The sequence below is a fragment of the Carcharodon carcharias genome, chromosome 5 (genome assembly GCF_017639515.1).
Source record: "Carcharodon carcharias isolate sCarCar2 chromosome 5, sCarCar2.pri, whole genome shotgun sequence".
Taxonomy (NCBI): domain Eukaryota; kingdom Metazoa; phylum Chordata; class Chondrichthyes; order Lamniformes; family Lamnidae; genus Carcharodon; species Carcharodon carcharias.
Window position 1 is genome coordinate 61158713 of NC_054471.1, and position 26984 is coordinate 61185696.

Below are 26984 nucleotides of genomic sequence, written 5' to 3' on the forward strand. Positions count from 1 at the left end.
GCAGCACCTTCCAAACCCATGGCCACTGCCATCTAGAAGAAGGGTAGCAGATACATGGGAACACCACCACCTGGAAGCCCCCTCCAAGCCACTCACCATCCTGACTTAGAAATATATTGGCAATCCTTCACTGTCGTTAGGTCAAAATCCTGGAACTCCCTCTGTAACAGCATTGTGGGTGTACCTACACCAAATGGACTGTTGCGATTCAAGAAGACAGCTCACAACCTCCTTCTCAAGGGCAATTAGGGATGGGCTATAAATGCTGGGTAAGCCAATGACACCCACATCCCAAGAATGAATTAAAAAAAAAAAGATTTTGTCCACCAGCCCTATGTAAATATCAGAGCTATTAACTCTGTTTCTTTCTCCGCAGATGTTGCTGGACCCTTCCATTTTTATTTCAGAATTCTAGCATTTGTAATATTTTGCCTTTGTTTTATTTGAAATTTCAGTTAGGACTAAATTTCTTTTTAAATGTTTATAGCTTGTCAACTTAATGTTCTGGTACCAAGTTTTGGATGGCAGGACCAATAACAGTTGATTCGAATCAATCAGAAAGTACACGATTTCACATTCATGGAATCACAAAGTTATTTATTATGTAGGTGGATAAATTTTTGTCTCAACAATTCCACAATGAAGGCGCATTAACATAAAGTGGAACAAACTGCTTTTAACTCTGAAAATATTTTCTTTCTCTGCAAACAACAAACATTATAATCAAATTGAATAAATATGAGAATGCTCATTACTAGTTCAAATGCATGGAAATCTGGGTATTCTATGAGCTTCATATCAATTTTTTTTCCTATCAGTAGGAACACAGGATGCACATTAACATTTTTATTAAAATCTGCTAAAATAAACGCATCCTGCCTCAGCATTTGCAGTTTTCCATTAATGTCACGCAGCTCTCGCAAAACTTGGTGTCATCAGTGAAAAATGCTGCTTAGCAATCACTCCAGAGCAGTTAGCAGCTTCTACCAGGCAAGGAAAAACATCCACTAATTCTTATTATGTAAAGATAAATTCACTAAAATTGTTGTTAGACACAATGTATTTAAGGAATGTTCTGTCTTTTAGCAGTATCCATAATTCAAATTTGCTTTTAAAAAGTGTTACTTAATGCCCAGCACTTACCTGAACAAATTAAAATAACACATTTTACATTTTGTTTAACACTGCCAAAACTCTCATTTTGGATCCGGATTCCATTGAGCTAAATATGTCAGCCAGCACTTGATACAATAAAAGGTTGCTCTTTATGGCAAAGGTTTAAGAACCATGATTTGGGATATGGGTCTAAAATGAAATTTGTTAGCTACTATCATTAAGTATTCAAAGAATTTCCCTAGGTAGAGACAAGGGCCCCAAATTTCATACAATATAAATACAAGCAAAATATTGCAAATGCTAGAAATCTGAAATAAAAACAGAAAATGCTAGAAAAGCTCAGCAGATCTGGCAGCATCTGAGGAGAGAGAAACAGAGTTAACGCTTCGAGTCTATAGGACTCTTGAGAGCCCGATTCTCATGTCTACTACATTCTGTAAACTGCCACACACAATGCATAATGGACTGTAAGAAATATGGAAGACAATAAAGCATATTTTGAAACAGGGTCAGGAAACTCTCACCTTTTTCAAGTGGGACCTTACTAAAATATAAAATAAGGATGGGATGATATAATTTCGTTACCAACATTTTCAACTATTTTAATGTGCAGGATGCCAGGTATAAATAGCATCTAAAAAACAACCAACATGCTTGGTTATCAGATGATCGGGTTGCAGGCAGAAGTTTATTTACAGGACGTTGTAAGATTCAGTAAGCAGTGTTGAGACCATTTCTCATTTTTTTTGTTGTCTTTCTTCTGCCAGTCAGCCACTCATGAGGCTTTGTGGTAATTGCTACATTGCTTTTATTCCCCCTCTCAGTTCCATGAAGTGGTTTCTAGATGGGAGTGCCCATATAGGTGAAGATTCTGCAGAAGGAGTAGCTGGAAGAATAGTGGGGCATGCTTGGCATGTCAAGGTGTATTAGAGATGTTCTGTACATATTTGCTGGACCCACACCCCTGCAACTTTGGATAGATGTCCACATACCTCACTTTGGTAGAAGATTAATAAATGTGAATACTTCAATTTCAAAGGGACTTTGTGACAGCTACCCTTATGGTATAAATCTGGTATCATCAAAGTATGTCATGCTTTCAGAGGTACCACATATTTTTTAAAAAATGCAAGAGTGATCAACAAACCAACACAGGCGGACTGCAGCACGATCAAGATGCCAAAAGCATGCCTGCAGGTACTGTCACACCTGCCTGATAATGAGCATGGAAAGTTCTCCTGATAAGCTCCAGGTGAACAGGGATTCAAAGCTGTACAATCCACTGCAAAGGCACCTGCAGCTAATATGCCAGTAATATTCAACTGCAGACTTTGATCTGCCTCCTTCTCCTTTCAAGTAAGCTGAGCCATGGGAAGGTGCTTGAGAGTGGCAAACAGTGCCACCCTCCTCGCAACCATCTCAAGCAGCATAACCTTTAGCAGCCAAACAGAAGATTGGATTCTGGACGTCTTGTCAGTTGCTTGCAGCATTTTATTTTAAACTCGTCCATGAGATAGGGGCATCAGTGGCAACGCCAGTGCAAGCATTTATTTCCCATCCACAATTTCCCTTAAGAACACTGAACCGCTGCAGTCTAGGTAGTGGAGATACTCGCTGTTAGCGAGGGACTTGCAAAAACAAGGAAGGAATCATGATATATTTCTAAGTCAGGATGGTGTGTGACTTGGGGAGGAGCTTGAAGGTGGTTGCATTCCAATGCACACGCTCCTAGGTAGTTGAGGTCGCGGGTCTGAGAGGTGGTATCGAAGGAGCCTTGGCAAATTACTGCAGTTAGTCTTGTAGATGGTATACACCACTGCCAATGTGCATCAATGGTGGAGGGAGTGAATGTTTAAGATGGTGAATGGGGTACCAATCAAGAAGGCTGTTTTGTCCTGGATGGTATCAAGCTCCTTGAGTGCTATTGCAGCTCCACTCAACAGGCAAGTAGAGTGTATTCCAACACACTCCTCACTAGTGCCAGACAGACGGAGAGTCAGGAGGTGAGTCACTCACTGCAGAATACTCAGCTTTTGACCCGCTCATGTAGCCACAGCATTGATACGGCTGGTCCAGTTACATTTCTGGTCAACAGTAACGCTGAGGACGTTAATGGCAGAGGATTTGGTGATGGTAATGCCATTGAATGTCATAGGGAGATGGTCAGATTCTCTTTGGTTGGAGAGGGTTGTTAGTTTGCACTTGTGTGGCTTGAAAGCTACTTGCCACATATCTGCACAAACTTGAATGTTATTGTTTCTTCCTGATTCCCACTGACTTCAATTTTGTTAGGGCTCCTTGATGCCACACTCAGCCAAATGCTACCTTGATATCAAAGACAGTGAGTCTCACCTCACCACCGAAAATCAGCACTTTTGTCCATGTTTGAACCAAGGCAATTAGAAATGGAACCGAGTGGCCCTGGCAAAACCAAAACCGAGAATCAGTGAGCACGTTATTGCTAAGTGCCACTTGACGGCTCTGTCGATGGCCCCTTACGTCACTTTGCTCATGACTAAGAATAGGCTGATGGGGCAGTAATCCATCGGATTGGATTTGCCCTGCTTTATGTGGACAGGATATAGTTGGCCAATTTTCCACTTTGTCAGGTAGATGCCAGTGTCGTAGCTATACTGGAACAGGTTGACTAGAGGTGCAGGTAGTTCTAGAGCTTAAGTCATGGCTGTGCCTTGGGAACCTTTTCCTTTACTTTCTTGCATCACTTCTTATCACTTTAAACTTGACAAAGGGTGCTAATTAATTGAAATGCTATTTTTAAGTTTTCCAAAGGTTGAAAGAATTTTCGTCCATCATTCTGACATTTCCACTTAATCGCCTGCATCTCTTTAAATTTAATCCAAATGCAATTTTCTAATCCAAACCACTAGTGTGTTCCTCCACACGTTTAAAACCCACCTGGGGTTATGCAAATTGTTGACCTACGAAAATTGAGTGCTGTTAGCATATTGCCTCCTGGACAGACACAGGCTCCTGGCATCACCTGAGCCTGAAGGAAGTCACATGTGATTAAAGTTCCCACTTTTTTTCAAGTATTATTAATTCATGGCATGATGTGCATCACTTCTGACACCATTCTGAACTCATTTATAACAGTGCACAAAAGTCAGCCTCACAATTTATTTAGTGTTATTAGTACATCTCTTAAGCATTGCCCTAATTCTTAAGGATAATTAGGGATGGGCATTAACTGATGGCCTTGCCAGTGATGCCCTACATCACAGGATGAATAAAGGCCAACCAATTTTTAAAAAAGTCAATCATAATGGATCTCAGGATTCAAAACTCAAATCTCAGTTAATCTTGTTTCTAATCACATTTTTAACTGATTCTCTTGCCACCTGCATTGCTAAATATTTATGTGCCAACTTACTGTCATCATTTCTGGTGCCACCTTAATTATACTGATGTCTGGTTGGCTGGTGTGCCTTCTCTTTGCTGTTAACAGGGAATTATTTGCTGGGACAAACTTAGGAGCATAAAAAATAGGTGCTGGTAGAGGCCCTTTTGCCCCTTCAGTCAAATCCACTCTTTAATAAAGATCATGGCTAATTTTCTACTTCAACTCCACTACCCTGTCCTATCCCCAAATCCCTTGATTGATGATGTTAGTATCAGGAACACAGATATGTATACATGTTAAAATTAACAGCACAATACAAAGACAGTCAGTCAGAGGTATTCAAAACTCACTTACCTGAAAACTAAAGGAAAAGTTATTGAATGCCTTTGCAAGCCTTTGGGAAAGATAATGAACTCCTGAGTACAATGTTCAGTGGAACAGATTGGATAGCATCCAATTCAATCCTGAACTTGCTTTCAAAACGGCTCACTGTTCCTGTTCCTGCCCTCACCCTCCTCTCAGGTTTTCCTGCTCCCACCATCACCCTGTCATTTCCTCTCCCATGCTTCACCTCCCTGTTTCCCATTCCTATTCTGCTCCCTCCTCTCCTTGATTTTCCCTCCCTATGTCCTATTCACACCCTAGTCTCGTTCCGTCTCTATCGGGTTTTCAGCTTCTCTCCCTTTCAGTTTCCGGTTCCCAAACTTGCCCTGCTCCCTCCTCTCTCAGGGTCCCTCCCCATCCTGTCCTCGCTCTACTTTCTCCTCTCCCAGGCTTTCCATCCCATATTTCACACCTGTTTGGTTATTAGTTCTTTGTCTAGGTTCCGCAGTTATTGCATTAAAAAAAATGTTAATCACCAAAAACTGAAAATATTAATTGCAGAAGTTAGCTGCAGCTAACTATTGTATTCTCATGCTTCTCTTTACCTGCACGGATGTGATGGATGCAGTGTGACCCTGCAGAACGGCTAAGGGCGCACATGTCCGAAGGCACCAAACCCGGATGATTTTATCACAGCTGCCTGCAGCAATCATGGTATTTTCATAGTTTACTGCCATGTCCGAGATTTCAGCAGAATGTCCTCGCAAAGTTGCCAGTAGCCTGCCGTCATCTGTTGTCCAAATCTTCACCAGACAATCATCAGATCCCTGTACATTAAGTTTTGAAGAATGTCAATTTATAGCTTGACGATTCCTATTATTAAGTTATCACAGATTTATTCACGAGGTTTCCATTCACCAACTCTACACATTTCAGCTTAATATCACAATTGCATTAATAATATGTTATATACACATGCATACATACATTAAGCAACGCCTTGATTTTAAAATAATCATCCTTGTTTTCCCTCCATGGCCTCACCGCATCTCCTGCTATCCCACCCCTAGCATCTCTGTAATTTCCTCCAGCCCCACAGCTCTGCTCTCTGCCCAGCAAGCTCCCTGCGCTCATCTAATTCTGGCCTCTTAAGGATCCCGGTTTGATTGTTGGCTGTACCTTCAGCTGCCTTGGCCCTAAATTCTGGCATTTTCTCCCTAAACCTTTTCATCTTCTCTACCTCCCTTAAGATGTTCCTTAAAAGCTTCTTCTTTGACCATCTGCCCTAATATCATCTATGTCCATAAGTATAAAAGGGTGAGTGGTAGGGTGCAATGATGTGGATCACACAAGTCGTTTTCAAAATGGGAACATTCTGACAAAATTTCCCCAAAAATTCACGAGGATGTACAGTTTTTTTATTCAGTATTCCTGTGACAAAAGCAATTATTACATTGGCTTCAATAACTGTTACTCTGCAGGTGTAACCACAATGCACCAGAAAAGAAATCAAACAATTTCATGTTCAATAAAATGTGAATCCCTGATAGTTAGTTAGATCAAATTGTCTCAAAATCAACACTAATCATATTTATTTGGAAATCCTAAAATCTGAGGAGACAGCCAATTAAATGTTAAATTTGGCATCAATCACACAATGCCTAGTTATAATACTGCTATAATTATACCTACCATTTGCAACATTATGTGATTGCTATAACGTTAATAGACCTGATTGCACTAAATTCTAAATGCATGATGCATAGACAGATTTTCTAGAGATTCAGGGGTGCTGTGGGCTCAGGAAACTTTGGGTTGTAAATTAAGATAGACGTGTGATTAAAGTTGCGCATATATATTATTTTTAAAGCTTCAGGCTCTCTTGAGATAAGGGAAAGGTGGATCAATTTAGATTTCAGTAGGAGCTCCTCATGATCAAGGAGATATTTCAGTCCTTTATAGAGAAAAAAACAGAACATTAAAAGGAGGGAACCAAGCAAATAATGGAGGGGTTATGGCAGGGTTGGAGGAGAGTGGTGGTGGCAAAGGCACTGTCAAACAGAAGAGTTTTTGAGGAGGAGGTTTTTCATAGTGGGAAGGCCAGTGGCAAGATGGAGAAATTGTGTCAGTGAGTTCCAGCAAGAGAGGACACAGTGCTAAAACAAGCAACTGTTAACAGGATGGCAACAAGGAGTAACCAGTGTTCTGATGAAAAGTCATACGGACTCGAAACGTTAACTCTGTCTTCCGCTCCACAGATGCTGTCAGACCTGTTTTTGTTTTTGTTTCAGGTTTCCAGCATCTGCAGTATTTTGCTTTTATCTTAGGAGCAACCAATGTTGGATGAACAGAATCAAAGAGAGACCTTGGGCTGATCATTAATATTTGAAGGTTCATTTGCAACGACAGAGGGAATACACAGGGAGGTCATGAAATTTATCAAGAATAGCGATGATAGAGGTATAGCACCCTGAGCAGGTTATGACAGAGTATCATTCATTCAGAATGACTTTTAATTTGTAGGAGTGAAGGCAGGTTAGGAGTACATTAACGAAGTTAAACACTTAGCGGACAAAGCACAGAGATTTTGTTGTAGGAGAGGAAGTGGCAGAGGTGAGCGCTCAAAGATAAAAGACAACAGTTTTGGCAAGGAATAGAAAGCTCAGTCAAGCTTGGACAGTGCAATAAAGGTTCCACACCTTCAGACTTAGAAGATGTGAAATACAGGGAAATTGGTACAATCAAGAAATAGTGTGTGCTCCCCACCCGCTTTCTGTATTATTTAAATGGCTCCTCTGAATAGCAACATGTTTATTTAAAGGTATAGAGACACTATGCATTTCCTTTGCTCCATAAATCTGGAAGAATGATGCATTTAACGCACATCAGGCTACTTGCTATCTTCACCACAGCACAGCAAGTGATAAAATAGTGAGCAAGTTAGTGAGCAGTGAGTGTGGGATATGATATAAATCATCATACATTTTCATAAAGTACAACAGAATGAAAACTAATAAAGTTAGAAAATAATAAAAAGGGTTTAGTCTCGTATTTCTTTACAAGCTTATCACTCAACACAGTTCGAACCATATAGCACAGAAGGAAGCCATTCAGTCCACTGTGTTTACATTACCTCTTTGAGAGAGCAAACAATTTGTCCCACTCCCTGCTCTTTCCTCATGGCTTTGCAGGTTTCTCCATTTCAAGGACATATCCAATCCCCTTTTGAAAGCTACTCCGGAACCTGCTTCCTCGAATTTCAGGCCGTGCATTCCAGTTCATGGCAACTCACCCAATGTTAAACAATTTCTCCTAATTTCCCCTCTGGGTTTTTTGAAAATGACCTATCTGTGCCCTGTACTCTCCTAACAGTGACAGCAGTTTCTCCTCATCCCCTCTAACAAAAGTCCTCATAATTTTGCATGTCTCTATTCAGCAATCTTCTCTGCTCTAAAGGGAACAAACCCAGCTTCTCCACAGGCTGAATTTTACATGTTTCCGGTGGGCGTGTTTCCTGCAAAGGGGCGAGGGGGGCCTAGTAAAATGGCGTAGACACCCATTGCACTCCTGAGCTCACGCCTCATAGTTGGGGGGTGGGGGGTGGAATAGGCAGGCACCAAAATCAGCAGCTAGCCCTCCATATTAAGATGACCATTTAAGGATCAATTAGACTTGTTATCAAGCCTATTGACCCAAATAATACGCTACCTATGCCATGATACGTTTGGCATGGGCAGCAGTGCGTCAATGGGAAGCCCGATTTTTAACCTCAAGCGGTTAAAGGGAGGGAAGGAGGGGAGAGGGGGTCATTCTTCGGGGGCTGCTCTTTGCCAATCGTAGAGCAGTCCCCCTTAGACTGAATATCCCCCTTCCTTCCTCTTTTAAACCTACCCCTTCCCACCCATTACCCCGCTCCCTAACAATCCCAAACCCTCCCAGCCCAAGACCCCAGACCTATCTGCTCCGGGAATTCCTTGGCCTTGGGCTCCTCCCTTCAACTGGAGTCCCGGCAGCTGCCACTGATGCCCTCCTGACGTTTCCAGGGCTGATGGTCGGCCCTCGTTAATGAGCCCTGCAGCACTTTATTGCAGGGAGGCTGTTGTCAGTTGGTTTCACGCCAACATGGGTTTGGGGGGTGGGCTTCCCCCCCCGGGGACTGTATTATTCAGTCCCGTATAACTGAGGTCCCTCACCCTAGTTCCCATTCTGGTAAATTACCTTTGAATACTCTCCAAGCACTTGGCATCCTTCTTAAAGTGTGGTGCCCAAAATTAAACACAATACTCTAGCTAAAACCTAACCAGTGACTTATCAAGGTTCACCATAACTTCCTTGCTTTGGAATTCTGTGCCTTTATTTATAAAACACTATAGGAATTATAAATAATGAAACATCAATATTGATTGTTCCCTCTAAGTTCCAAATACGACACACTATGTGTTTCTTCTCCTTTCTGATTCCATCACATGTTCAAACAAAATCTAATGCAGTGTTCCTACTTTTGTTCTTTCCTCGGACTTCAAGGCTGTGGAACTTGGTACCTCCTTTGTATTTTCTTTCCTCTTACAATCTTTCTAGCTCTAAAATCTAACCTTGGTGCCACCTAGTAACTGCTTCCTGATTTATCTGGTCTCTATAATACTTTTCAATCTTAGGTGTAGTTGTGCACCAAGGGCTTTCCAACTAATTAAAATATTAGGCTACTCTTTTGCAATGCTCACAGAGGTTGCAGCACTATATGGCCTCATCAGTCTGTGTAGGCTTTCACCCTGCATGCAAGCTGCACAATTCACATTTACCCACCCAGTTCACATACCCCTTCAGCCCCTTTACCATTTGTGCATTGTTCCCCAATGAATTAACACCCGTGAGGAGGAATTTTTTGTTTTAAATAAAACTGCCTCAGTCCCATAATAGAACATGTTAATAAAAATGTTTTGCTTTCATGCATATGCTAGTAAAAATGGCATTCTAAACAATAACTATGCTGTCACAAACACGAGTTTTAGACTAATTGATTAAAATGACCCCTGCACTTGCAGCCAAGATGACAGAACCAATCATTTTTAACTACTGTGAAAAGCCACCGTAATTTTTAACCAAATTATTAGATAATACATCGCCTTAATCCACAGTACGTCTGCTTTTATTACTATTTATTGACCTATTTAAGAAACCAAAAGGTACCACAGTCTATTCCTATTAAATCAAGGTAGTCTTCCACTTGAAAAAAATTCAAATTATTCTGTATTCTGAACCATATTTACATAAAACAGAAGAGCTTTTTGCACAATTTACATTCATATTTATAAATAAACAAATTAAGCAACTTGCAGCTAAGAATATATACATTTTTAGATACATACACGCACATACACATGTATTTATATTCATTCATAAAATTAAACCATAAATACATTTATCCAAAGCCAAGCCACAATGTGCACGCATTTAGTTGCATCCACCAGATGGTTAAATATAGCATCCAGCTGATCTGACACCTTCCCTCTATTCATCCTTTGAGATTTCTATTCAAACAATGAGCAACTTATCTTCATATTCTTTTATCATTACCTGCTTACACTTGTGCTACCAAGTGAATGCTTCACACAAGATACCTACTTGAGTTCAGGCAGTCTCATCCTAGTTTCCAGTAAGACAAGAGGCTGAAAAATATAGTTTAGGAGCAAACAATACTCAGCCAACAACCTCAAAAAGGCCAAAGAGAAAGATCAAAATGGAAATGCCATACTCTTGCAGTAGAGGGTGCTCTTGAGGTTGTAGCCAAGGTACATTTTTGGCCTGAGCTTATGAAGTTTTGCTTTGCACTTGGCTATTATACCAGAGTGAGAGATGCTGCCATTGGGTGCCTGGAATGGAAGTATATCACTCTTCAATGCAAGCATCTCTCACTTTGAAAATAAAGGAATTCAATTCAAATAGCTGCCATTGCATCGCCAAAATATCCCAAGTCCTCTGCACATAATTAATTAAAGTGCAATCTCTTCAAGAAAAGGCATATGCAGCAATTATCTTGCACACACAAATTCAGAAGAAATATTTTTACAGAAATTGATTCCCTCCCCCATCATGCCCTCCAGAGTACCCAAGAGGAGGCCATGATAGCAATGTATTTTTTTTTCCATTTAAGACAGGCAAAATACAAATGAGCACCAAAAATCTCAAACTTTTGGATTTGGAATTTCATAATGTAACCCAGATTTGTTTTATTTCATTTAGATCTAAATAAAACATCTCCTGTTTTCCATTTTAAATTAAAGGAGCACACAAGACAAATCTCTCAAATAGGTTTAACAGCACTGCAAATATATAAACTCAAGAAGTGGCTGTTCTCTGGTTCAGGGATCTTATCCGCTAATCTGGTGTCCCCAGAAGGCCCTATTTGTGGTTTCTTCTCATCTACATGCTACCCCTTTCTCCTATCATTGAAAGATATGTGGTCAGCTTCTACATACATTCTGACAACTCACAGCTCCTCCTTCTTCATCTTTCTCAATTCCTCACTCCCTCTGCTGTCGGCCTGTTTGTCTGATATCTGGACTTAGACGAGCTGCAATTTCTTCTAAACACTAGGAAGACTAAAGCCATCATCTTCAGGCTCCGCCACTAACTATATGCACTTGCCATCAATTTCATCCCCTTCACCAGCCACCATCTCAGGTTGAATTAGACTTTTAAAACCTTTATGTCCTCTTCAACACCAAACTGAGCTTCCAAACCATTAATGTCGTACCTTGGAAAGAATACTTACTTCGACATCATCATAACCTCACCTGCCTCAGCTCATCTGCTGCTGAAACCCTCATCTATGCATCGGTAACCTTAAAGCGTAATTATTCCAATATTCCCCTAGCTAGTCCGGCAATAGTACTGAAGATTCATGCTCCAGAACGTGTCATGCCAAGCTGATCCAGAACAGCTACAACACTGTCATCTACCCGGCTATGTGGAAAATTGCCCAGCTATGTCCTGTCCACAAAAGGCAGGACAAACACAACCCAGCCAATTATCGCCCCATCAGTCTCCTCTCGATCATCAGCAAAGTTCCTTCAACAGCACTTTTCAAACATGCAACCTGTAAAACCTAGAAGGGCAAGAGCAGCAGGTGCATGGGAACACCACCACCTTCAAGTTCTCCTCCAATCCACCCACTATCCTAATTTGGAACTATATCATGTTCCTTCACTGTTACTGAGCCAAAATCTTGGAAGTCCCTCCCTAACAGCACTGTGGGTGTTCCTACATCACATGGATTGTAGTAGTTCAAGGCGGCAGCTCACCACCACCACCACCTCAAAGGCAATTAGGGGTGGGCAATAAATGCTGGCCTAGCCAGTGACACTCACAACCTAGGAACAAACAAAATAGCGATAGAAAGGGTTGTTGATAATGCTATGAAGTAGTACTTACTCAGCAATGACCTGCTCACTGACACTCAGTTTGGGTTCTGCCACAGTCACTCAACTCCTGACCTCATTACAGCCTTGGTCCAAACATGGATAAAAGAGCTGAACTCGAGAGGTGAGGTGAGATTGACTGCTCTTGACATCAAAACAGCATTTGACTGAGTATGGCATCAAGGAGCCCTGGCAAAACTGAAGTCAATGTGAATCAGGGGGAAAGCTCTCTGCTGACTGGAGTCATATCTAGCACAAAGGAAGATGGCTGTGGCTGCTGTAGCTCAATCATCTCAATCCCAGGATATTACTGCAGGAGTTCCTCAGGGTAGAGTCCTAGGCCCGAGTCTAGGACACTTTTCAGTGAAGCAAGCCACGAGAATTGTAAAGCATGAGCCTCACATTATAAATCTTGGAAGGAAAGGAAATCACTTCTGCTTTTGCGGTGCTCAAGAAACTACATTTTAGAAAAACAACTGTATTTCGGTATAAAATTTAAAATGAGTCACAGCTTCATAACAAAGCCTGTAAGTAATCTGACAACATGCCTATTTATCAAACCATTTAGCCTATATAGCTACTCACTGCAGTCTCTAACCAATGTGTACAGATTAACTGAAATTTATTAGTTGACTCTTAAATCTGTCAGTGGGCACCATCATTAATAAAATTGCTTTATTTAATGCTTTGAAGTACTTTGTAACCATGGGCTTAGAAAACAGAAAAAAAAATCAACCAAGGTTTTCATTCCCAACCATTATTATTCCTGCTGGAAAATGTATGCATGTCAACATGATGAGGGATATTAGAGCAGATGCAAGTTAGTCAGCTGTGATGCCGCACTCACTCCCTAACTGCCGAAAATCTTGCTCAGCCTCACTTTCTAGGCTTATCTATGAATGACTGCTTAAGCAAGGCTGCCACCCTGCCTTCAAAAGTATAAGGAAAATGGGGAAAATCAAAAATGCAAAATATGCCCAGCGAGAATGATATTCAAAGGCTTGTTATGCGAAACTACTACACAACGATGAAGCATGGTATATAATCGTCCTGCAGTGTGGAATACGGGACCTTCATGTCTGCAAAAGAACATACAAAATGTTTCTACTTTTTACAGTCCCCACACATGCTAAAGATTGAGGCTCCACAGTGGGTGCAATGGATGATGAATCCAATTATTAAAGATCTTCATTATGAACATAGACTTTAAATTATTTACTTTGGATAAACACGCTGGAGAAAATGGTTGAGTTTTTAAAAAAATGAGCAAAACAATTCAGTTAGATAGCTTTCTTAAAATCGACAGAGATTTTAGGATGAGAGGTCATCCTTATATAATTCATTATAGGATTTGGCCAGATGTCAATTTCATAAGAGGGCTATCAACCCTTGAAACATACTGCCAAGGAGAGATGAACATGGACTTGTTATAGCCCTTTAAAAGGGATCTTGGCAAGTTTCTTAGAGAAGACAATATAACAAGTTATGGAGGTGAATTTCTTGTTACATGTGGTTATGCTGAGTTATGGGCTGCCACAGTCTGGAACTTGCTTATTTTGATTAGGAAGTCAGAAAGAAATTTGCCGAAGTTCTGCTGAATTGACAGCAGGATTTTCACCTTTGGGTTTTGTTCCACCCATAAAAATCCTGATAAGGGAGTGGACGAATGGTATATCAAAGCTGCATCAATGATTCAGGGTGGGCCTGATGGTCTTTTTCTCCTCATTTTCATATGTTCATTTTAATCACCCTACAGCTTTCTCTCTTTTTGGCTTCTCACTTTTTTCAGATTGAATTAAAGTACGGTTGTTAAGGTCTACTCCTCCAATTAATTCAAATCTGGGGAGGGAGAAATTGCAGGTGCATTTTTAACTTTTCCTGCTGCCAAATCAGAAATTCCAGTATGCGGGAATGGAATTCCCTTGCACTTATTTAGCCAAATTGCACATAAACAATACCAGGTCAGGTATAACAATTTGTCTTTATAAAGCGTTTTTAACAAAGTATAACCAGACAAACCACAATCTCACACAGTACCATCTATTGCACTGATTTTTTTCTAATTCCTGTATTGTTGTGTTTTGAATAATGTTCTAAGTCTTGGTCAAAGTATTAACAGTTGACCACTGTGGGCCTTTATACACTAGGTGAGTTAACTCTCCCATTAACCAACACAACTGCTTAAATGGGGGCAATTACATTCCCATCAGTCTGGGCCAGATTGAAACAGAGTCCCTGCGCTGACAGAGCAATCTGTTTATAAATTGTGCCACCAACTGCTTGTAAAGTACAGTTCCCAAACATTTGACTGTTCTAAAACTATTTAACAGAATCTTTCACAGCTGTGTTTGGAAGCTGGAGGAGAGGTCAAGGACAATTTCACAATGGGGATCGAGAAAGAAGATGGGGATGTAGGCTGTGCTAAATCTTAGAGGCGAGGGGGTGGAAATAGGGAACATGTTTCTCCGTTTCTCCCTTCTGCCCCCTGTGGCTGCCGTGACATTTTTGTTTTATCTTATTAAGTCAGTTGCAAAGCAATCCTTTATCAACAGAACATACACCAGGACATACCACAACTTATCTACAGTAAATGAATATTTATGAAAGGACGTCCGTGCATGTCGATCAAAGATCCATACGTTCCTGCCAATGCGTGGAATTTTATGGCCCTGTCGTGGCGGGGCTGTAAAATGTGACAAGCCTTTCAAAACTCCATTGACTTCAGCGGGAGGGGCCAAAAAATTCTGCCCTACATTCCTGCCAAGAGGCTGAACTACAGGGGCAGTGATGGTTATTCAGCTGTTATCATATCAAGTGCAATATATTAAATGGTCCAGTAGGTGTCTAATAGCAGTGCAGCATCTTGCTTTGTGCATGTGTGTGTGAACCTCAGGCTTAACTGTCATTCAAATTCAATTATTCTCACTACAGCCTTTTGTTTTCTACTTGGCTGAGCTGCCAAATAAAATATTTCATGATGTAACAAAATAATCTGAGTCTCTGATGCACAAGAAGCTAGGAGGACCATTCCACCACACAGAAACCTTCACTGTGTTGGGTTGCTCCTGGAAAGGTGACTATAGCAGCCATGTGCAAGCCTACAGCCCAAACCATTCTGCCTTGTCAGGTGAATGGGGAAACGCAATACTGTGAGGCAGCACACATCTAACAGAATATCTGCAAGTTTTGAAATACCAATTCAATTTGTCATCCATACTGGGGATAAGGTGGAAGGTTTGATAGGGATGGAGTAGTGATGATGGGACATGAAAAAAAAGGGCTTTTTTCAAATTCATTCATAGTATGTGAGGGTTGCTGGCAAGTCCAGAATTCATTGTCCATCCATAATTCGAGAAGGTGGAAGCAAGTGGCCACCTTGAACCACTGCAATGAATGTAATGTAGGTCCACCCACAGAGCTGTTAGTGAAGGAATCCCAGGATTTTGAGCCATTGGCAATGAAGGAACAGTGATATATTTCCAAGTCAGGATGGTGTGTGACTTGGAGGAGAACTTCCAGGTGCTGATGTTCCCATGCATTTGCTGCCCTTGCCCTTCTAGTGGTCATGGGTTTGGAAGATGCTGTCAAAGGAGCCTTGGCAAGTTGCTGCTGTGCATCTTATATATGTTACATATTGCTGCCACTGTTGGTGGCATTGGTGGTGGAGGGAGTGAATGTTTAAGGTAGTGAAACGGGTGTCGATCAAGCATGCTGCATCCTGGATGGTTGCGAGCTTCTTGTGTGTTGTTAGTGGTGTAGTGGTAGTGTCACTGAACTAGTAATCCAGAGGTCAAAGCTAATGCTCTGAGGACACGGGTTCAAATCCTACCTTGACAGCCTACATGTGAGTCCAGGTCCACAGCAACGTGACTGACTTTGAAATGGTACAGCAAGCCATTCAGTTCAATAGCAATGGGCAACAAATGCTGATCTCGCCAGTGAGACCCAATTCCCAAGAAAGAATAAAAAGAATTTAAAAGAACTAATGCTTTGTAGATAGTAGACAGGCTTTGGGGAGTCAGGAGGTGAGTTACCTGCCACAAATTTGACAGCCTCTGATCTGCTACTGCGGCCACAATGTTTATGCGGCTGGTCCTGTTAACTTTCTGGTCAATCGCAAGCACCAGGATGATAATGGTGGAAGACTCAATTAACAGGGGATGTTAAATACCCTGTTGCTGGTGATGGTAATTGTCTGGCACTTGTGTGGTGTGAACGTTACCTGTCACTTATCAGCCCAAGCTTAAAGCTTGTCGAGGTCTTCCTGGATATGGATACGGACTGCTCGAGTATCCAAGGAGCGATAAATGATACTGAACATTGTCCAAATACCAAATATCATTCCCAATTCTGATCTTATGATGGAGGCACAGCCATTAATGAAGCAGCTGAAAATGGCTGGGCCTACGATACCACACTGAAGAACTCCTGCAGTGACTTCCTAGGAATAAGATGATTAGCCTCCAATCATTTTCCTTTGTGCTGGGTATGACTCCAGCCAGAGCAGAGATTCCCCCTTGATTCCCAACAATTTCAATTTTGCTTGGGCTCCTTGATATCACACCAGATCAAATGCCGCTTTGATGACAAGGGCAGTGACTTGCACCTCACCTCTGAAATTCAGCATTTTATTCATGTTTGCATGATCGCTGTAATGAGGTCTGGAGCCAAGTGGCCCTGGCAGAAACGAAGCTAGCATCATTGAGCAGGTCATTGCTGAGTAAGTGTTGTTTTATATCACTGCCCATGACGCCCTGCATCTTTTGCTGTTGACGGAGAGTATACTGATGGGGCGGTAATTGACTGGATTGGATTTGACCTACCTATGTGGGCAGGGCATGCCGGGAAAATTTTCCACATTGTCAGGTAGATGCAAGTGTTGTAGCTGTACTGGAACAGCTTGGCTTGGGGAGCAGCTAGTTCTGGGGCATAAGTCTTCAGGTATTCCCTCACTTAAAATATGTTCAAATGGCATGTTTTTGTTTTAGCGCCATTTGTAAATTATGGACATTCCCCAAATACCACTGTCCCCATTTTCATTTTAGTGCAGTTAATGCCATTTCATTCTTTTTTTTAAAATAAACTACCGTTTCGCTCACTGATTCCCCTAGCTCGCCTCTTTTCACAACCTTCCCACTTGCCGCCTCCCTCTCCCGATCCTCTCACACGCCACTTCCTTCTCCCGATCCTCCCACTCACCACTTCCCTCTCCTGATCCTCCTGCTCGCCACTTCTATCCCATGACCCTCCCACTCACTGCAACGCTCCTCAACCCTCCCGTTTGCTGCTACCCTCCCCGATCCTCCCACTCCCTCTTCCAAACCCTTGCTACTTCCCGCTTGCTCATCGTCCCACTTGTTATGAGCGTGGGCTCAGGGGAGAAGCAATGCAATGAGAGGGAGTGAGCAAGGGAGTGAAAGCAGCTGCAAGGAGGGAGGGAGCAGGGCAAATGGAGGGAAGTAGCAAGCGGAGTGTTCGGACAAGGGATTGGCAAGTGGGAAGCAGCAAACTAGAGGTAAATAGGAAGAGTTAGTAGTTATTAATAGTTCTTAAATTAATAAGAGCTAGAGGATGTTTGGGCCAGTTAGGTTCAAGGCAGCTAATAGCCTGCATCCTAGGGTCTTTAAAGAAGTGGCTGCAGAGATAGCGGATGCACTGGTTGTGATGTTCCAAAACCCTCCAGATCCTGGAAAGATCCCAGCAGATTGGAAAACCACAAATGTAACACATCTATTCAAGAAAAGAGGGAGATGGAAAGCGGGAAACTATTAGCCGATTAACCTAATATTTATCACTGGAAAAGTGCTAGATTCAATTCTTAAGGAAATAGCAACAGGACATTTAAAAATTATAATACAATCAAGCAGAGTCAACATGGTTTTGTGAAAGGGAAATAATATTTGACATATTTATTAGAGTTCTAAGAAGGTGTAAGAAGCAGTGGGGGGGGGGGGGGGGGGGGAATAAAGGAGAACCAGTAGAAGTAGTGTTTTTGGATTCTAAAAAGTAGTCAATAAGGAGCCATGAAAAAGATTATAAGAGCCCATAGTATTAGGGGTGACTTATTAGCAAGGATAGAGGATTGGCTAACTAACAGGAAACAGAATGAGGATAAATTGGATAATTTTTAGCTTGACATTCTGGAGTTAGAGTTCCACAGGGATTAGTGCTGGGGCCTCAACTATTTACGATGTATATTAATGACTTGGATGAAGGGATCAACTGTATTGCAGCCAAATTTGCCAACAATACAAAAAGAGGTAGCAAAGAAAGTTGTGTGGAGAATACAAAGAATCTGGAAAGGGATATAGATAGGTTAAGTGAGTTGGCAAAAATCTGGCATATAATGTAGGAAAATGTAGGGTTAACTATCCAATTTGACAGGAAGAATAGAAAAGCAGAATATTATTTAAATGGAAAGAGACTGCAGAATGCTACAATACAAAGGGATCTGGGTGGTTTCATACATGAATCACGAAAAATTAGCATGCAGGTATTGCAAGTAATTAGCAAGGCAAGTGGAGTGTTTAATGTAAGGGGACAGAATACAAGAGTAAGGAATTCTTGCTGCAACTATACAGGGCATTGGTGAGACCGCACCTAGAGTATTCTGTGCAGTTTTGGCCTCCCCACTCAAGAAGAAATACACTTACATTGCAAGCAGTTCAAAGAAGGTTCACTAGGCTGATTCCCGAATTGAAGGGGTTGTCTTATGAGGAAAGGTTGAGTAGGTTGGACCTATACTCATTGGCGTTTAGAAGAATATTATTGAAACATCTAAGATTCTGAGGGGACTTGATAGGCTTGATGCTGAGGGGATGTTTCCTCTTGTAGGGGAATCTAGAATTAGGGGGCAAAGTTTATAAATAAAGGGTCTCCCATTTAAGACTGAGATGAGGAGAAATTTATTTTTTCAGAGGATCATTACTCTTTGGAATTCTCTTCAATGGAGGCTGAGTCATTGAATATATTCAAAGCTGAGTTTTATTCTACAAGGGAGTCAAGGGTTATGCAGAAAAATGGAGTTAAGGCCACAATCAGATCAGCCATGATCTTATTAAATGGCGGAGTAGGCTTAATGGACCGAATGGCCTACTCCTGCTCCTAATTCTTATGTTCCTTCACTAGGTTGGCATCTCATTTTTATACTTGGTGATGCTCTACTGCACTCTTCATTGTCATCATGTCATGTCAATCCTGGATCAATGGCAGACTGAGAAATGAAGTTACAGATTGTGATTGAATACACTTCTGTTGCTGATGGTGCTTCATGGATACCCAGTTTTGAGCAGCCAAATTTGTTCTGAATCTATCCCATTTAGCACAGTGGTAGTGTCATAAAACACAGTGAAGGGTGTCCTCAGTGTGAAGACGGGACTTTGTCTCCAGTAGTACTGTGTAGTATTCGTTCCTATCAATACTATCATGACAGATGCTTTTTTCTGTTCTTGCATGGGGTGCAAGGCTGGCCAGCATCTGTTGCTCATCCCAAAATGCCCTCAAGAAGCTAGTGATGAGGTTCTTTCTTAAGCCGCTGTGACAGGTGGATTGGTGAGGATGAGGTGAGGTTGCTTTTTCCCTCATGTTGGTTGTTTCACTACCTGCTGTAGGTTCAGTATAATAGATGTGTCCTTCAGGTCTTGGTTGCTCAGTAGTAGTAGAGCCACTCTTAGTGATGGACATTGAAGTCCCCCACCCAGAGTACATTCTGTGCCCTTGCTTTCTTCAGTGCCTTGTGTTCAACATGGAGGAGTACTGAGGGAGGACTGTAGGTCATAACCAGAGGAAGCTTTCTTGCCCATGTCTGATTTGATGTCATGAAACGGCAAGGGTTCCAAAGTCACTGCTGCCACTGTGTGCCAAAAGGGCAGGGATTGAACATTCAAGGCGATGGATGGAATACAAATCAGGTAGACTGCTTTGTGGATATCAATCCACAGGTAAAGTCGAGACTGTTATATGTTGAAAAAAACCAATGGCCAAACACTAGATCTTCCCAGTCTACACAGCTCAGCTACTCACTCGTTTAGGCAGCTCAGCCATCAGAGCAGACAGTTTTGCTTTACATTACTATAATCTATCTGGATTGGTATAACTGTTGCTTACAAAAGCAAACACGATAGAACATTTACTGACTAATTAATTTTTTGTGATCTCTTTGTGGGTAGTCATTGAGAAAGGAAAGCAAATGAAGAAAAATATTAATCGGTTACTCTAATACAATACCTTGTCTTGCAATTTGTGAAATGTACAGTTATTTCAGTGATAAAACCATAATCACCATAGGCAAAAGCACACACACACAACACAATTAAAAAGCAAAACGAGCAGCGATTGTCATTTCTGAACACATTTCAAATCAGAGGTGTTAATTTTACATGGTTCATTTAAAGACAATAAACATGAAAGCTCACTTATAATTAACCAATGACTTTTCTACATAACTGAGAAAACTGTCATCCACCCACCGTCAAGAAAGTATATACTATTTTAATTTGATTTTGCTCACATTATTTAGAGATGCTTAAAATACATCACATCATTGATGCGATATGTTAATTAATTTTTATTCACCCACCAAGCTAGCGACATAACTGATGAACTGTGCAATGCATAAACATAATCAAAATGTTTACATGCAGCATTCAATTTATAATATGAATACATTTTTGTTTTATTTGAATTTGATATTTTGTGGATAGTAGTGGCATTTTTGTGCTAATCATGGTCACGGATTCAGGAACTGGAAAATGAATAGCACCCCATTCAAAGCACCCAGTATCAGTATCAAAAAATCCCAGTCTAGCCATAGTGCAACTTATATGCAGGGCAATGCTCTCCCTCTATTCTGTCCCCAAAACATCCCTTGGCCAAACCTAAGAGCATCCCTTACATGATCAGTGAGGCATTTCTACTTTTCACAGCCATCTTGTGACTTCTGAATTAAGTTTGTTAATTAAGCGCCAAATAATTTTTCTTTTTGTGTACCGGATTTATTGCCCTAGCATCTACAGAGATGGCTTCCATCTCTGCAGTCTGCACTGAATTCAAACCCAGGTCCCAAAATGAAAGACCCATTCCCCGCCCCCTCCCCACACACCTGTTTTTTTGATGTGTTTGATCCCTTCCATTCTGTGTTATAAATACCGGGGTGGGGGGGGGGTGGTGGTGGGGTTAGGAACATAACAACTGCTACTAAAGTAGAAACAGCAATGCTACAATTTGCAATCAAATTAGGAGTGCAACTGGCTTGCAAAAATGTGAATCGGGATACTAAAGACATTTGGAAAAATTAAACGTGAAAAATTGTCTTAACCTTGTTATGACACTAAATGGAGTGATATCATTAAGACAGAATGGCTTCTCCTTCCACAACTTCCACTATCAATTGATGGCAATATACAGTAACAGCGCAATGTGGTAGTAAATTTGGGCTTAGAAGGTCTCAATGGATTTTAAGGACAAACCAAAATTAATTATCACTGGTCGAGTAGCTACACTAAGCATCCTCATTTTTTAATGCAAGATTTCAACTGATGATAATTAACTACTGAAGATTGTTGTGCGTCGTTCACTAATCTCTGATGGCATGTAGCAGAGGTATTATTCGGAAAAGTTTCCACTGTTAAATGTCATTGTTGAATTAGAAGTTACAAACCCCACCTCCCATCCCACACTCCAAAGCGCCACCCGACCCGACCCCCCCACCCACCCCCCCGACCCTCGACCCAGAGTAGGACCTCTGCCAAGGAGAGATGTTTCTTTCTAAAAGCTCTCCTCAAACTCCAACAGAATTAAATCAACAGAAAAAAAGAAATTAATATAACCATATATTCAGACAATTAGTTTGCATTGTGTGCAGATTTAAGGAAAGCTCCAGAATGTAATTTTACAGCTAGCTACCTTTCTGCACTAAGGAAAAGAGGAGGACTTTTTTTTATTATTCATTCACAGGATGTGGGCTTCACTGGCTGGGCTAGCATTTACTGCCTATCCCTAATACAGCTACTTGTGTTGAAAAATAATTCTGTTCAAATTCACTTCTCTGTTCTCCTTTGGATCACAATCACTACTTTTGCATTTTTTTTAAATTCACTCATGGGATGTGAGTGTTGCTGGCTAGGTCAGCATTTATTGCCCATCCCTAATTACCCTTAGGAAGGTGATGGTGAACTGCCTTCTGGAACCGCTGCAGTCCATGTGGTGAAGGCACACCCACAGTGGGCAGAATCGTCCCAGATTTACACTAAGTGCAGTAGTGGGCAGGAAAAATGACATTTTACCAGCCGGCCACAATGGTGGCTTTTCATGCCATATCATCCCAAACCCGCCTTGTTAATTATGTATTCCCAGGATGCGCGCTGGTTAATGGCGGACGGGCTCCGATTCACCTGCCAAGACGTCACTTTGCCGCTTCATCACACTAGGCACTACATTTAAAGTACATCCGCGCTCAGTACTTCCAGGCTCAGGGCTGCAGCAAAGAAGACATGGCCTTGAAAGGCCAAATGACAGCAGCCCTTGAGCACCTTTTGGACACTAGTAAGGCCCGCTGTGATGTCCTCTATCCCCTCTCTGGCCGCAGGAGGGGCACCATTACCACTCCAGCTTGGTAGGGGATGACAGTGGTATTCAGTGCCAATGTTGCACAAAGAGGTTGGCCATCCAATACAGATAGAGGATGAATGATCTCATCTGTGCAGCCAGGGTATGGCAACCATCTCATCACTCTAAACTCACACACTCAAGCCCATCACACATTCACTGGCATCTCATTCACTACCAGCTCAAGAGACATTCACCACCCATTCTCTTACACATACCCTCACATGTCCATCTGGCCTCATGTCACCTGGAGACTGCCTCATCAGCCCTCACCATCTTGAGACCACTTGAACAGATCAACATGTGCCCCCACACACACCCTGGGTTACCCTCCTGCAGCCCTTGTCCTGCAGCCTCTCCCCTTGCCTGAGGCCACTTCTCCCCTTTCCCCAAGCAAGCCCTACACCTGCAGCCATTGAAAAATATGGTTAATCTGGTAGGTAAAGACCTGCCTGTGCACCCCCCTAAAAGTGGTGTGGTGCTGTCTATGACTGATGACTGCGAGTGTTGACTGAAGCAAGGTGGGCAAAAAAAAACCTTGAAATGCCGAGCAGCCCACCAAGTGCATGCCTTATACATGCTGTTGTGAAACACATTGGCATGATTTCCCACCGTCGTGGGCGGACGATCCAGCAGGGGCGGGGACGGGGGGGGTGGAGATGAGTCCGGCGGCTGGCCTTATAATGATATGCAGATGTATTACAATGAGATTCCCAATGTCCAATGACGAGAAACGCAGCCCACCATTGATGCGATGAGTGGACAATCGCAAACTGGTTTCATGACGTTGTGAAACTGATTTTTGGCCTTCTTGCCATAGTGTCCACTCACGGCACCGCACACACCCGACACCAGCAGGAGTTCCAGGATTTTGACCCAGTGACAGTGAAGGAACAGCAATACATTTCCATGTCAGGATGATGAGTGGCTTAGAGGGGAAATTCCAGGTGGTGGTGTTTCCACGTGTCTGCTGCTCTTGTCCTTCCAGATGGTAGGGGTCGTGGGTTTCGGAGGTGCTGTCTAAGGAGCCTTGGTGAATTCCTGCAGTGCATCTTGTAGATGGTATTGTAGATGGTACACACTGATGCTACTGTGCGTTGGTGAAGGAGTGAATGTTTGTGGATGTGGTGCCTATCAAGTGGGCTGCTTTGCCCTGGACAGTGTCAAGCTTCTTGAGTGTTGTTTGAGCAGCAATCAACCAGGCAGGTGGAGAGTATACCATCACACTCCTGACTTGTGCCTTGCAGATGGTTGACATTCTTTGGGGAGTCAGAGGATTCCTAGCTTCTGACTTGCTCTTGTAGCCACAGTAGCTTTTTGGCTACTCCAGTTCAGTTTCTGGTCAATGGTAACCCCCAGGACGTTGATAGTGGGGGAATCAGTGATGGTAATGCCGTTGAATGTCAAGGGGTGATGGTTAGATTCTCTCTTGTTGGAGATGGTCATTGCCTGGCACTTGTGTGGCACGAATGTTACTTGCCACTTGTCAGCCCAAGCTTGGATATTATCCAGGTCTTGCTGCATCTGGACGTGGGTTGCTTCAGTATCTGAAGAGTCCTGAATGGTGCTGAACATTGTGCATTCATCAGAAAACATCCCCACTTCTGACTTTATGATGAAAGAAAGGTCATTGATGAAGTAGCTGAAGGTGGTTGGACTTAGGACACTGCTCTGAGGAACTCCTGCAGTAATGTCCTGGAATTGAGATGACTGACCTCCAACAACCACAACCATCTTTCTTTATGCTAAGTATGACTACTAAGGCTGGAACATGTAAACCCAGCATATAGCAAGGCAATCACAGGCATCAGTACAGCCATTCAACCCATGCAGTTTTCAAAGTTCTATTAATATTATTAAAAATGGTGTTACTGTAATTTTGCAAGAATTCCTCAACTTTGTTGAAAAATGCAAAATTTACCCCAACCACTTAAATATTATTGCTGGCACTCAGAACTCTACTGTATTCTAATAATGTCAGCTTGATTTACAATTATCCAAATTACAATGCTCCTCAATGGACACCCAGAGACTCTGAACAAGCAGGAAAAAGCAAGAACACTACACCACTCTCATTAATCTGCTTTTTGTACAGCAAAACCTTAATACACCTCTTCAATTCTGGAACCCTTAAACTGAGATTTGCAGGACTTTGCAAAAGATAATTACAAAACAAGTGCAGCAAAAATACTGGAAGGTATATCCAAAAATGATGGCACTATGAACTTAGCTACCATCCCTTGAAGTGAATAGCTAAGCACCAAATGTACCTTCTGCAGCTGAATGTTAACCAAATGTAGCTTCTAAAGCTGTTCCAGGTGACAAATACTCCACTTGGAAAAAGGTTAAGAAATGGCAGCGATTGGGACTGCTTAGCTAAGTGCCACAAGCTTATATGCAAATTGCAGAATGGCGGCTCCACTTGGAAAAAGAATGTGTGAGATTATGTATGAATGGAATTTTTTTTAAATTTAAGTACGTGGTACTCTGTAACCTGCCCATTTACATTGCAGGCTGTTTTCCACAGCAGCAACAGAAATGGGAAAGCTGCATTCATGATCAGGTTTCCATTTTCTGTCCATCAACATGTCCCAAGCAGGTTCAGTTGACTCATCGGGAGCAGCTATTTATATGTGGAGCCTCCAGCGCTGCTGCCTCTGCAACAGCCTCGCAAAACCTTCTCCTCAACGATTCTCCACCCCTGAAGTAGCAGCTGCACTGCTTAATTTACATTAGCGTCATCAAATTCAGGCCTGGAACTTAAAGACAGCATAAAAGAAGCCACTACAGAACCTCATCCTGGACTATACCATCAAATATCCTACTCATGCAATTTCCATGATTCAGCTCATGCAAACAGTAGTATTTAGGGTCAGAAAAATGATATGGTGCAAATAATTAATTAATTAAAAAGTACTTTACAATAATTTCATACAGGGCAGTGTCTTTCTATACACTGCTGCAAAAAATACAGCACTACTTCAAAAATAATATTTTATTTAAATATATTTCTTTCAGAAAATAACATTTGCATTCAATGTGTGAGTAGTTTGAGATGTGGCTTGTTTCAAGTGTAGCATACTTTGAACCTGTGGTTTCCAAAGGCTCACAACTGCTTGGGTTTCCTTGTGCCATTTCTGGGTCTGTTATAGATGAACTGATAATGATTGAGTACTATGATTTGTCAACTACTCCATTATCATTGTATCATGTGATTAGTAGAATGGCAGAAAGCAAACAGGATGGATTGTTTGGTTCACTCACCAAGCAATTCCTATTTATCAGTTAGGTGGTCTCTTGATTGCGCTGCCTTCTTCTCAATGTCACCAAGGCTCAAACTGGCATTTTATCTTTGAGTTTTGTCTTTATTCCCAAAACATGATACAAGGGCTTAGGCATCAAACTGAAAAGCAATGTTCTACAACCCCTCCCACAGAATTACATTACATACCTATAAGTGAGGTTGGATCATACCAAATGTTTCGAATCAAGGTGCGCCAGTTCCAAATGTTATGGAATTCACTCTTTCAATACTGACTACAAGTACAGCTAACCTATGGTAACCTGCACAAGTTCCCACTGTTCATGTGTGAGCCTCAACAGTAAATGATAGCTATCAACTATCAGCAGTATCATGCCAAGTCCGGTCCTGCCCTCATCAGAAACACACAAATGTACTTTTCCAGCAGCCATTACTAAGGACTGTCAGTTGTGAAAAACCTGGTCAACTGTTCCTATCAAAACCAAAGGTTTTGAGGAGTTTTCCTATTGCAGTGTGAGCTGAGACCAGTTAATTCAGTTCAAACTGGTGATTGAAGCTGGTCTGTATGAATTAGTTATTTCCTAGTTCAACTTGGAGGGCAATTGAGAAGAGTGTTCTCCTGGCATACCAGTGGTGTCAAAATATACAAAGGCAGCATTAAGGGAACTTTCATTTACAAAAAATCATACATCTACAGAATTATTACACTGACTCCAAAAAACTATCTTTATGCATCATTGTTAAAATGATCTTTTTATTTTAAAATGGCCAAAACAAAGGCCAGGTGATTTTCCTACTAATACATGAACGTATTCATTTAGTGATATCACTCAGTGTAACTACATCCCAGACGGTTGAAGCAAGTTATCAGTACTCAAACAGCTACTGTAATCACAGC

At 41.7% G+C, this 26984-nt stretch overlaps 1 protein-coding gene across 1 annotated transcript in view; it reads right to left on the bottom strand.

Moving 5' to 3' along the window:
• Positions 1-26984, bottom strand: part of LOC121277874 (pleckstrin homology domain interacting protein) — a 246095-nt gene that overhangs the window by 150314 nt on the left and 68797 nt on the right. Inside the window, exon 8 of the mRNA XM_041187625.1 lies at positions 5407-5628. Coding sequence (XP_041043559.1) covers positions 5407-5628 — 222 coding nt within the window. The remainder of the gene's footprint in view (positions 1-5406; positions 5629-26984) is intronic.